Genomic DNA, 13,223 nt, shown 5'->3' with positions numbered 1-13,223 from the left:
ATATATATATATATATATATATATATATATATATATATATATATTTCTGTATATGGAATTTGTAAAAAGAAAGTGTGGTGACCTGCTATGTACATAATTTTTTTGTGAACTTCAACGACATTTGCATGTGAATAAGAAATAGTCGATGACTAGCTAACAAAGACAAGTTCTGAGAAAAAAAATAGTTCGAAAACGATAAAGAGTGAACATATGATTTTTTTTAGTTTATATCTTTTATTAGCCTTTGTTGTAGACATCAAAATGAATTAGATTAAAAAAGATGACGTCTTTCCCGTTTTTATTTATGCCAAACTGAAAGTTCGCTGGGGTGGCAAGATCTGAAAATGACAAGCAACGAGGAATCGAAAGCATAGGAATTATTATTGTATGAAAAATGAAAATAGTATGATTAACATGATCCATGGCATGTTAGGTTGGCAACGGGAGGGAATCAAGTCGAATGATTGGTACACAAACCAAAGGGTTGGCTCTAGCAAGTGAGAGCCCGTGTCCCTCTTCCATATCAACAGTAATTAGGTTTCCATGTTTCCCAGCCTTCCACTCGAAACACTGAATCATGGCACCAAGTGTTGCTTGTATCAAGGACAACGCAATTGAAATCCCAGGACACATCCTCCTTCCTCTTCCAAATGGTAACATCTGAAAGTGTTGTCCTCTAACATCCAACTGGCTCTCTTGGAATCTTTCAGGCTTGAATTCAAGTGGGTTTTCCCAATGATTTGGGTCTCTTCCGAGGGCCCACACGTTGACAAAAATAGTGGTGTTTGCTGGAATAAAGTAACCTGCCACAGTGCACTCCTCTGTTGATTGTCTTGGTATCATTGGGGCTGCTGGGTGGAGTCGTAGGGTTTCCTTGATGATTGCTTGGAGGTAAGGAAGGTTTGGTATGTCTGATTCTTGTAAAAGTCTGTCTTTTCCCACAACTTTCTCGATTTCTTCTACTGCTTTCTTCATGATGTTTGGATGGTTGATGAGTTCTGCTAAAGCCCATTGGATGGTAATCGCACTAGTGTCTGTTCCAGCAGTAAATATATCCTGAAATGATAGATCGTGGATATATATTTTAGTACTTATCTTCACATACAAAATAGAAAAATTAATACATGGAGACATGATCATATGTTTTAATGTTACCATAATGAAGGCTTTGATGTTGTCTCTAGTCAACTTTATTTCCATGCTCTCATCTTCGGAGATATCCAGTAAAATGTCGAGCAGGTCCTTCACTTCTCCTGTCTCCTTCTGCTTTCTTGTCTCTTCATGATCTTTCATGATCCTCTCAATCAAAGTATCAAATCTTCTACCAATATCATTCAACCTTTTACCGAATCCCTGGAAGTCTAGATTCTTAATGAACCATATGTAGTTTGAAAGGTTAAACCTACCCATGATCTCAGCCATCTCGGCAACCAATATCCTCATTTCTCCTGCCTCGTCATCTTTGTCTGAACATCTTTCTTTCATAAGCATTCTTGATATCACATTGTTTGTGATCTTCACCACCTCCCCTTCAAGATCCACTGCTTTCCCAATTTTGGCTTTGTGAGATAATGATTTCATGAAACGATTAATCTCATCACGCCTAATTGGAAGGAGCATATCAAGTGTTGTCCCATTTAGGAGCTGTGAGGTGATTATCTTCTTCATGAACTTCCAATATGATCCATAGGGAGCAAAAGAGAAGTCTTTTGATCCATAAGTTAGGTAAACCACGGCTGAGTTTTGGGGTCGATCCAAATAGGCGTTTTCATAGGTCTTAAGGAATTCTTTTGCCATTTCTGGGGAGCATGCAACAACACAAGGTACAGAGCCCAGAAAGATACGAAAAACTGGCCCATGTCGGAGAGAAAGTTTGTGAAAAGCTTGATGAGGATTCGGAGCAAGTAGGTGGAGATGTCCAATGATTGGAAGGGAAAACGGGCTCGGTGGAAGATGATATTTAGCACCACTTGATTTGAATAACGACCAGCAGACCAAGATGGTCGTGATCAAGGACATGAGAAAGATGGTGAAGTAGACATGGTAATCAGCCATGGCTTAGAAGTGTTAAGATGGTGATGTGCTCAAACTAGAAGAAAGAATGATTATGTATTCATGTGGACATAAATGGACTGAATCATCTCTTTCCATATTCTATATATAAATAATATAGACTCTACTTTTGCTCTGTTTCTAGCCGCCAGTAGTACAACTAGTAGTGATATTTGATATTTCGGCTCCCCATCAATTTAATATTAATATTTTGTTCAATTATAGTTTATAAATTATAATCAAAGTAACTTCACTACAAGAACAAAAACAGTCTAGGAGCTAAAATTTGGTCACTGAAAGCATCTTGTAATACCAGAAATTAAGTAGTAACTGAATTTTGGTAATCCTACAAATATAATGATCAATTTTATACGGTGGTCATTAACTCAGTCACTAAACAGCGAAAAAAATTAAACTACTTTTGTTTCGTATCATAATAACTATTTAGTTAGTGACTAAAAATAATGGTTGTTATGTTAGAAGCTTAGTGACAAAAATAATAGCCACTGTATTGAAAGTTTAGTGATCATGTATTGTAGGTTTAATGAGCAAAAATAATGGTCATTGACTCATTTTATTCAAAACTAAAAATAAAGTGCAACAGTATTCTTTTCTTATTGAAAACTATTTAAATATGGAAAAACAATTAGTAACTGCAAAATAGTAGTCAATTAATATTATTTATTTTTGTAAAAGACTACAACATTGTTTTCTTTTAGACATAATTTTGTTACATTGAGTAGTCCTTATCAAACATATTTACTAAATAAATGTTTAGAAAAAATTGAAAGAGGGAGAAACACATTAGAAAATGTCATGGGTTCTATTTATATTTTGACTAAATAAGAAGAATATGGTTGACTAATTTTGACCAAATTAATTATGTTTATATTTTTTGTGAACACTAGATTAATTGGTTTATTATTATAAATAAAGAGACTATGGTTGACTAATTTTGACTACAAATATAATTCTAAAGAATCAATAAAGAGTAGTCACTAAAAAGTCAGTTGGCCTCATGATCAATGCATCTCTCCTCGCAGTTTTCCCTAAATCAACACACCAACCATCTCCAGTTCGACATCATCATCGTTCGACCATCGTTGTCGGTCCGTCGCCGTTGGTCCATCGTCGCTCCACACCCACCCATTGACGCACCTCTGTTGTCTACTCGAAGTCAAATAGGTACTCCATACACTTTTCTCTACTCTGACCATCAATGTTGCTAAATCTATTGCTCTCATGTCACATACATATTATTCTGGTAATAAATTGTTCAATTGCTAATCAATCAACTCCATCATTGCAAAACCGACAAAAGTCATATTGGCCAAATATCACATGATCATATAATTCAATCGATTGAGTGACTATATCAACTTCGTTTTATAGGTTCAATTGCTAATTAATTATACTTATGTTTTTCATTTTTCATCATTTTCATTTTAATTTTTGATGATACATACAAATTATGTTGCTAAGGATGGTAATATTGACAACCAACTACAACTTCAACTAAGGATGGTAATATTGACAACTCTAGAATGTGTACAATATCTTACATAAGGATTGAAGCTCATGTGAAGACAAGGATTAGTATTAATGACTCGAAAATAATCTACATTTCATTTTATGATTTATATTTCATATTCCGTTTGTATACATGGTAGATATATTTTGATTACAATATTTTTTTATACTATTTAACTTTGATTAATTATTAATATTATTTTCCTTTTATTCTTATTTACTCCTATAATATCTATTTGCAACATTTTAATATTATTGCCGTCCCTTCATAAATGTGACCGAATGTTAATTAGGACTATGATTACAAAATTAAATGTGGCTAAAGGGTAACAAATACTCACACCAGTTCGAAAAATATGATGATTTTAACAATTATGTATCACCAAACGCAAACAATAATCACATTTTTTTATGAGTTTTCTTTATATGTCTAAATGATATCATATGTCACGTTTTAGTGTAATAAATGTCAGTAAATGGTAACAAATAGCCACAATAATTATAAAAATTGTGGTTTTGATTATAAGTATTATTTAGTGATGGTTTTAACAATTATGTATCACTAAAACACAAAAGACGATCACATTATTTTCTTTATGCTTTTTATACGACTAAGTGATGTCATATGTCACACTCTAACATAAATGAATGTCACTAGAGGGTAACAAAACCATAATAATTAATGTGTTGTTATAAGTAGTATTCGGTGATGGTTTTAACGGTTATCTATCACCAACAGCAAACAGTGGTCGCATTTTTTTCTTTATGTGACTAAATGATGTCATATGTCGCACTTTAACATTAATGAATGTCACTAAAGGGTAACAACAATCTACATCAATTAGAAACAATGTGTTGCTATAAGTACTATTCAACGATGATTTTAACAATTATGTATCACTTAAACCAGACAATGGTCGCATTTTGTTCTTTATGAGTTTTCTTTGTGTGACTAAAAGTTAACATATATCACGTTTTAATATAAATTAATATAACTAAAGGGTAAGCAATAGTCACAACACATATAATCTAACCATGGTTTAAAAAAATTGGCTCGCTTTAAATTACAATTATATGTGACTAAAATGTAGGTTATAACCATACTTAAAATTTTTAAGCATCAAAAAATAATAACAAATGCCGCACTAGTAAAACATCCTTGTCATCATAAGGTCACCCAACGCAACTTAATTAACGAAAATTTATGTTTAAAAAGCATTTAGCACCACACATTCGATAAAATAGTTGATTAAATCTATACAAAATATCCATATTTTTTTATGCTATGGGTATACTTTTAAATCCTGAATTTTAATGTGAACATAAGATGCCTAGGTGTCACAACATATAGTGACACTTTCGACAAAAAAAAATATGACTACAGAAATATGGTCACATTTTTAAGATTCGAAAAATTGTGGTTGTATGTCATTTTCACTACAAGAAAAATGATCTTAAGAGACAACAAATGTTGTCTCTAAAAGTATTAATGTAGTCACTAAAAACCAACAACGAGGATCATTGTCGCTAATGGTTTCCTCGCAATAGCTCGGTCGCCAAAAGTATCTTCTGCAACAACATCGAGGATCATTGTCGCTAATGGTTTCCTCGCAATAGCTCCGTCGCCAAAAGTATCTTCTGCAACAACATCAGCGTCGTCGCTGATAATAATTACTATTAGCGACAAACATTTGTCTCTAAAAGAAAATAATACTTTTTTTATTTAATAAGTTTTAGAGATTAAAAGTTGTCTCTAAAAGATTAATAATTTAATATATACATATATATATATATATATATATATATATATATATATATATATACTCTACTAATAAAACAGTACCAATACAGACACATGTAACCTCCTTGCGTCCAACTCCATTCATTTTCCCGCTCAATAGTGTTAACTGAAATTACCACTTTGCCCTTCCGTTGAAACAATACTGCAAATCCGCCAAAAACAGCAAATTTGATTTTCAAAATTCTAATTATCAATTATACCATATTAATCTGCAACAAATTAGGAATAAAATATGAGCTAAACTTTATCTCTATCCCAAATAATCAGTCAATCGAATAACAATCCCAAAAAATCAGGCAAAGTCTTTCTAATTTGAATTTAAATATATGTATATACACAAACACCTACGTTCCTCTTTACGTTCCTCTTTCAGTACGAATAAGTCGATTATTCATCGTCTGGTAAGGGATACTACATTGTTTTGATTTTGTTCTTCATATATCGATCTTATACTCATCGATCTTATACTCATTTGTTTTGTTTTTGTTCTTCATATATCGATCGTATACCAATCGCCTTCTTTTTCTGGATTGCATAATCAACCAGGTTTACCTTTCTTACGTATATTCATTCTGTCTTTCTATGTTATATAATTTCTGCTTCTATATATATTTACTATTTTACTCTTTCCCCTGCATTCCTGTTTCTCTATAATTATAGTATCAAATACAACAAATAGAATTAGTAAAATACTATTTGGTTTTTTCTGTTTATGTATTCTGAATAATAAAACTTCTGTTATAGTCTATTTTTTTCTCATTATATTATTTTACTTTCAATGCTTTATACATATGTTATATATAACTATACTTTCTAAACCTCACAACTGTTATACAGATTTTTAAACGATAATTAAACCATAATGTGACCTCATTATCAACTTCATTTACTATAGAAAATACCATAATGCCCTTAATTTAAAAACAAAAAACTAAATGTATATTGCTATTTATGTATTCTGAATAATAAAATCTGCTACTTATGTATTGTGAATAATAAAATGTGCTATATCAATCAATCTATGCCCTTAATTTGAAAACAAATAACTGAATTTATATTGCTATTTCTACTTTTTTTTTTGTTTTTTATGTATTCTGAATAAAAAAAAATTCTACTATAGTCTATGATATAGTTTTTTATTGCTTATAACTGTCATCTTACCCTTTTCTACTTCTTTTACTTCAAAATGACCATATTGCCCCTAACTTGATAAGTATTTCATATATCGCAATTAACAATTAAGACAAATAAATGAATCAATCAATTTGTATAATAAAAATACTGCTATATATGTAAAGACCATATTGCCCCTAACTTGATAAGTATTTGATATATTGCAGTTAACAATTAACACAGATAAATCAATCAATCAATTTGTATAATAAAACTTCTACTATATATGTATTCTGAATAATAAAATCTGCTATTTATGTATTCTAAATAATAAATCTGCTATATCAATCAATCTATGCCCTTAATTTGAAAACAAATAACTGAATGTATATTGATATTTCTCCTTTTTTTTTATGTATTCTGAATAAAAAAATTTCTACTATAATGTATGATATACTTTTTTATTTTTTATAACTGTCATCTTACCCTTTTCCATTTCTTTTACTTCAAAAAGACCATATTGCCCTTAACTTGATAAGTATTTGATATATCGCAGTTAACAATTAAGACAAATAAATCAATCAATCAATTTTTATAATAAAATTCTGCTATTTATGTATTCTGAATAATAAAATATGTTATTTATGTATTCTGAATAATAAAATCTGACCTATAACAATCAATCAATCTATTTGGTTTTTTATGTATTCTGCTATTTATGTATTTTGAATAACAAAAAATTCAATGTGTATTGCTATTTCTACTTTTTTTTTTGTTTTTTATGTATTTTGAATAATAAAACTTCTACTATAGTCTATGATATAGTTTTTTATTTTTTATAACTGTCATGTTACCCTTTTCCACTTCGTTTACTCCAAAACGACCATATTGCCCCTAACTTGAAAATGTTTTGATAAATGCCAGTTAACAATTAAGACAAATATATAAATAAATCAATCAATGGCTTTCGATTTTTCTTTTTATATTTTAACATTTTTGTTAACAAAACAATTATTTTTTAATTGCAAGGTACAATGGAACATATTACTCCTATAAAGGAAATTGACTCAATCAAGGATGATTTCACAATTAAAGTTCGAATCATACATCTTTGGACTCAAAAGTCAAAATTTAATGCAAAAGAAACATACTCGATAGAAATGATTTTGATGGATGAGGAGGTATATGATGTATATATTCAATTATTATTTTTGTAAAAATTTGTATATATTTATAAACAATTATATATAATTATTTGTTATTTGTTTATTTTTTAGGGAAGGAAAATTCATGCATCTTGTGTGAAAAAATGGTTTCCAAAATTCAAACGCTATCTTAAAGAAGATAGTTCGATATATGTGAAGAAACCTAATGTCGCACCAAATACTTTAAATTTTAAGTTTGCTGATCCAGAAAGAAAACTTAACTTTTACCACGATACAACTGTGAAAGAGTGTGAAAACTTTTTCTGGATCTGCACACGGCTTTGATTTTGTTGACTTCAATACAATCGTTTCGAACAACATCCTGGAGTCAAAATCTTTTGGTTAGTTCATTTAATATTAACTTTTGTTATATAACATCCTACTTTCTTTTTTATCTGCTACAAATTGATAATTTTTTTTAACTTAAGCAATCTATTTTGTTGCTTTTCTAGATATTATTGGACACATATTCGAATATGGGCGTATGGATACATCTGAAGAAGATAAATCAAAACACAAAATGCTCTTGCATCTTCAAGATATAGAGTATTTACCATTATGACAAACAAATAATATACTTTCTTTTATATTAGCTACAATATTTTTTTTTATTCTTGTCAGGGATACTAAGCTTAAGGTAACTTTGTGGGGTCATAATGCATACTACATGACAGAATTTCTGGCTAATAATAACAGCCTTGCACCGGTTGTTGTTATTGTTCAGTTTGCCAGAGTGAAGTTTATTAATGGTTTGTAATTATTTTTAAAACGTATTTTTTAAAATTTTATATATAATTAATTAATCAGAAGTGTTTTTGCAGGTCGTCCTTTTTCCTCCACTTACTTTGATGTTAGTAGGTTGTTCATAAACAATGATATCGATGAGATTACAAGCTACAAAAATAAGTACTTATATTTATAATGACCATTGTAGTTTGAGATTTATTTTTTTCATAATGTATTTAATTTAATTATTTTTTTGTTATGAATTAACAGATTGGTTTCTGAAAATGGACAACAACTTTCGTCAAGTGGAATCAACATGATTGCATCAAAACAAAACACGGAACACGATGACTTTCTCAAAAATCATATGTTTTCTAACATTGATGATTTGTTTGAACCTTTAGAGGTACTTTACATTATTTTTAAACAAACTATATTGTTAGTAAGAAACAACCAAAGTATATTGTTATAACGAAACTATAATGCATTTTTGCATACTAACATTTATTCACATTGCACATTTTTTAAATTTCAAGGAGAAAACGGTCATTATTGTTGGTACTGTTAAGGGAATACGTCAAAACATACGATGGTATTACCTTGCTTGTAGCAACTGCTACAAGTCAGCAAAAGAAAAAGAGTCTTCTACTGATAAGGTTGATGGTTCTCATGAAGTGGCCGAAATTGTTACTTATGAATGTTCTAATCCTAATTGCAAAAATACCAAAATTTCGGTTATTCCAAGGTATTACATATTTATTTTATATAAAAACAATATATGTTTATCATAATTTTTTAATATAATATCATTTTATACTTTATTTAGATTTAAAATCCCACTTCGGGTTCAAGACAACACAGGAACTTTGACTTTAACCTTATTTGATCAAGAAGCAAAGAAGCTGTTTAAATACACAGCTAAAGAGTTGTATGATAAAAACAAGAAGGTAATTATTTTATGGTTTTTAATATATTCTATATGTTATACATTATATGTTTTACATACAAAATATTTAACAATATTTATTTTTATTTTAGCTTGGCATCAGTTTGGATTTGTATCCAATGGAGTTGAAAGTTGTTGTTGACAAAAATTTGGCAATTAAAATTGATATCACAAGTTACAATGTGGATAATAAAAGTAATATTTATGGGATAGCAAGATTGACTGAGAATGCAAACATAATTGATGAACTAGAGAAAAAGAATCTGAATTCACAGGTTTTTTTCAACAATTATATATATATATATATATATATATATATATATATATATATATATATAACATTGGCCCAATTATACATGAGTAAAATAACATTTTCTTTTGATCTTATAATGCAGCCTGATAATTCTGATTCATTCATTATTGGTTCTTCAGATATTGCCTCCCAAGAGACCAAAGTTGTGAAGGTTCTACTTTTTTAAATATAATTTTTAAATATTTCAATTTAATGTATAAGAACTAACTAAAATTTATTGTAGGATTCTTTTTCACACACATGTGAAAATTTAACACTGTGTACTAGGGACAACTCAACTGCAACAAGTCCTACAAAGTTGTTTTCTACACCAACCGAATTAAAAAGAAACCTTGCTACATGCATAGATCTTGATGAAATGGAGAATTTGTCTACTTCTAAAACTCCTCGGTTGTCACCACCAGATGAACAACCAATCCCTCTTTTGGTACCCAAGAAAGAAAAGTAAATGCACTTTACTTCTACAAACAATATTACTTCGTGCTTAATTTTGTTTCAGCATCATAGACTCCTAAGCCGTTTACATTTTTAAGTTTCTTTATTTTAAGTTGGATTTATTGGAATTTTATGATTTTCATATTCGTTTCTTCATATTACATTGGCTCAACTTTTTCAGTACTCTAATGGCATTTACTATGTTATTTTGTTTCACGTTTCTGAACATCATATAATCCCAAAATTATTATTCACTTAACAATCACGCTACCCTATTAAAATATTCGTCATTGATCTTAATTTTGGTCCCCATTTTCTTCTTACCTTTTATTCCTTTTGGTTTGTTCATTATGTAATTATCACATGTCACTTGACTTGAATGTGCAGAATTTGATTCATTTTTTAAAGCATAAAGATCTAAAAATTGTCAATTCGTATTAATTATATACTGCATATTATTTGCACAAAGTCTGTTTCATTCTCTTTTATGTTCTTATTGCATATTAGAAGGATACCAACATACATTAGCTTTTATGCTAACTTATTCTATTTTTCTGTTTTCTAGCATGTCCTAGGTAGAAAGAAAACTCAAAATATGTTCATTGGCTTCATTTATATTGTTTTTTTTTCATACTGACAGTAAAAATGATCAAATAAATATTGTTTTATGCTACTAACCTTAACATCACCAAATAATAAATATTGTTTTATGCTACTAACCTTAACATCACCAACTTCTGTTACTAGCCAAAAATATTGCTCTTTCAATAGTAAACACAAAATAAAAAATAAATGAAAAATTATAAAACAACACAAAAAATCAAAAAGGAAATCAATACTAAACTCCTTAATTTTATTGCTATTTATACTTTTTTTTTGTATCCAATGTATTCTGAATAAACAAACTTCTATTTTAGTCTATGATATACTTTTTTATTTTTTATAACTGTCATGTTACCCTTTTCCACTTCTTTTAATTCAAAAATATCATATTGCACCTAAGTTGAAAAGTATTTCATATATGTCAGTTAACAATTAAGACAAATAAATCAATCAACCAATCTGTATAATAAAAATTCTGCTTCTATATGTATTTTACTATTTTAATATTTCCCCTGCATTGCTGTTTCTCTATAATTATAGTATCAAAAACAACAAATTGAATTACTAAAATACTATTTGGTTTTTTCTGTTTATGTATTCTGAATAATAAAACTTCTGTTATCATCTATGATATAGGTTTCGATTTTTTTTTCTCATTATATTATTTTACTTTCAATGCTTTATAAATATCTTATATATAACTATACTTTCTAAACCTCACAACTGTTATACATAATGTGATATAGATTTTTATTTTTTATAACTGTCATGTTACCCTTTTCCACTTCTTTTACTTCAAAAAGACCATATTGCCCCTAAGTTGAAAAGTATATCATATATGGCAGTTAACAATTAACACAAATAAATCAATCAATCAATTTGTATAATAAAAATTCTGCTATTTATGTATTCTGAATAATAAAATATGTTATATTTTCTAAAACTCACAAATGTTATTCAAATTTTTTAACGATAATGTGACCTTAATTTGAAAATGTCGGTTTTAAAACGGTCTTTTTTGTCAGCGAAATAGGACAAACTGCAGCACTTTGTTGTATACACCAATGTGTTTGGAAGAAGCATCCACTTAATAGAAAAAAATGTAAAATGATATACTTTTAGATTTATAATTATTTACTCAGTATATTATTGTACCTTCAATGCTATATATATGTATGTTCTTTAACTGTATTGTGCTTATAATTCACAACTGTTGTTCAAGTTTTAAAATGACCATCTTACCCTTTTACACTTAGATTAATCCAAAAGATACCATATTACCCCTAAGTTGAAAACTACTTAACACATATACTTATACAAGTTTAAAACCGACATTTTTACACTATTGTAACCGATTTACTCAAAAAAAGACCATATTGCCCTTAAGTTGAAAGACTAAACTAACAAAAGTTGAACTGTTGCAATGGTTTTATTTCTTTTCTTACTCACCAAAAACACTATAATATTCAACAATTAAACTAATTGGCTTAATATGTTACCTTGATGAAAGAACATAACAACAAACAACACACCTGGAAAACAGTGTAGCAACAACAATTTCTGCATAACTCTTCTTCTCAGATGTAAAAAATGTACCAACACCAATCTCTGGACCATCATTTTCCTGTTCAAGTTCCAAAAAACAAATTTATATGTTCATACATATGTTTTTCGTTGTTGCTGGTCCATTATTGAAAACATAAATTTAGAAATCAACAAAAATCATCAAATTTGTCGATTTCCAAATCTTGTATATTTTACATAAATAAAAATCAATCTTTTCTTAATTTAATTAAGTACATAAATATTCTGTATGAATAATCACCTGAATAATCGCATTTTCAAATTTCAAATTTCAAATTTTGAAGTTTTGATTGCTATAAAGTCTTCAAAACAGCCAATAATTTATTTCAATAATTTTACGTTTTTTTCCACTTCTCTGTATGTCTTCTTCTGTGTACACTCCTACTCCATCGATTCTACTGCAAAATTAACAGGTATGTTTTATTTTTACTTTAATCTATTTTCTATGAGAAAAAATTAACGAATACGATGAAATTGCAAAATATTCTAAATAGATATTAGTGGATACCCGAACTAGATAAACGAAGGAAGAAAAAACAAATGAATATGTAGCATATACATGTAATCGACTTCGGTTGATGACATACATATAAGAAATCGATAGATGAAAACAAAATGTTAGAAATTAAACACATCAATGAACGATACTTACTGTAATCAGGATGATAACGATTTCAATATGGGTGGTGAATCATAACGATTTTGTTAGGGCAATAATATTGGATTTATAAATACCATTCATCCAATTTCTCTAACCTTCAAATCCAGAAAGGTAAAGTTACAAATGGGTGGGAGGAGGATTGCTTCTGTTTGTGCCGATTACATTTCCCATTTCCCAAAATGTATAATTTGTCTGTAACCACAAATATTATAGCTACAAATTTATTATTTAAGATTTATAAATAAAAATAAACT

At 28.9% G+C, this 13,223-nt stretch overlaps 1 protein-coding gene and 1 long non-coding RNA gene across 2 annotated transcripts; both read right to left on the bottom strand.

Moving 5' to 3' along the window:
• Window positions 1-262: 262 nt before the first annotated feature.
• On the bottom strand, window positions 263-2,150 carry LOC145073914 (cytochrome P450 93A3-like). Its single transcript, XM_079020387.1, has 2 exons — window positions 1,156-2,150; window positions 263-1,056 (listed from the first exon to the last, which is right to left on the bottom strand). Exons 1-2 carry the CDS (start codon window positions 2,053-2,055, stop codon window positions 430-432), a joined length of 1,527 nt encoding a protein of 508 aa, XP_078876513.1. The 5' UTR covers window positions 2,056-2,150; the 3' UTR covers window positions 263-429.
• Window positions 2,151-7,042: 4,892 nt separating this feature from the next.
• On the bottom strand, window positions 7,043-12,602 carry LOC145073915 (uncharacterized). The gene is made up of 3 exons (XR_013691598.1): window positions 12,550-12,602; window positions 12,257-12,348; window positions 7,043-8,023 (listed from the first exon to the last, which is right to left on the bottom strand). It is a non-coding gene; the product is annotated as an uncharacterized LOC145073915 (long non-coding RNA).
• Window positions 12,603-13,223: the final 621 nt, after the last annotated feature.

Source organism: Lactuca serriola, chromosome 9 (genome assembly GCF_051521515.1).
Source record: "Lactuca serriola cultivar US96UC23 chromosome 9, Lser_US96UC23_V15, whole genome shotgun sequence".
NCBI lineage: Eukaryota > Viridiplantae > Streptophyta > Magnoliopsida > Asterales > Asteraceae > Lactuca > Lactuca serriola.
Note: the sequence above shows the minus strand (reverse complement) of the source record. Positions and strands in the feature narration are given on the sequence as shown.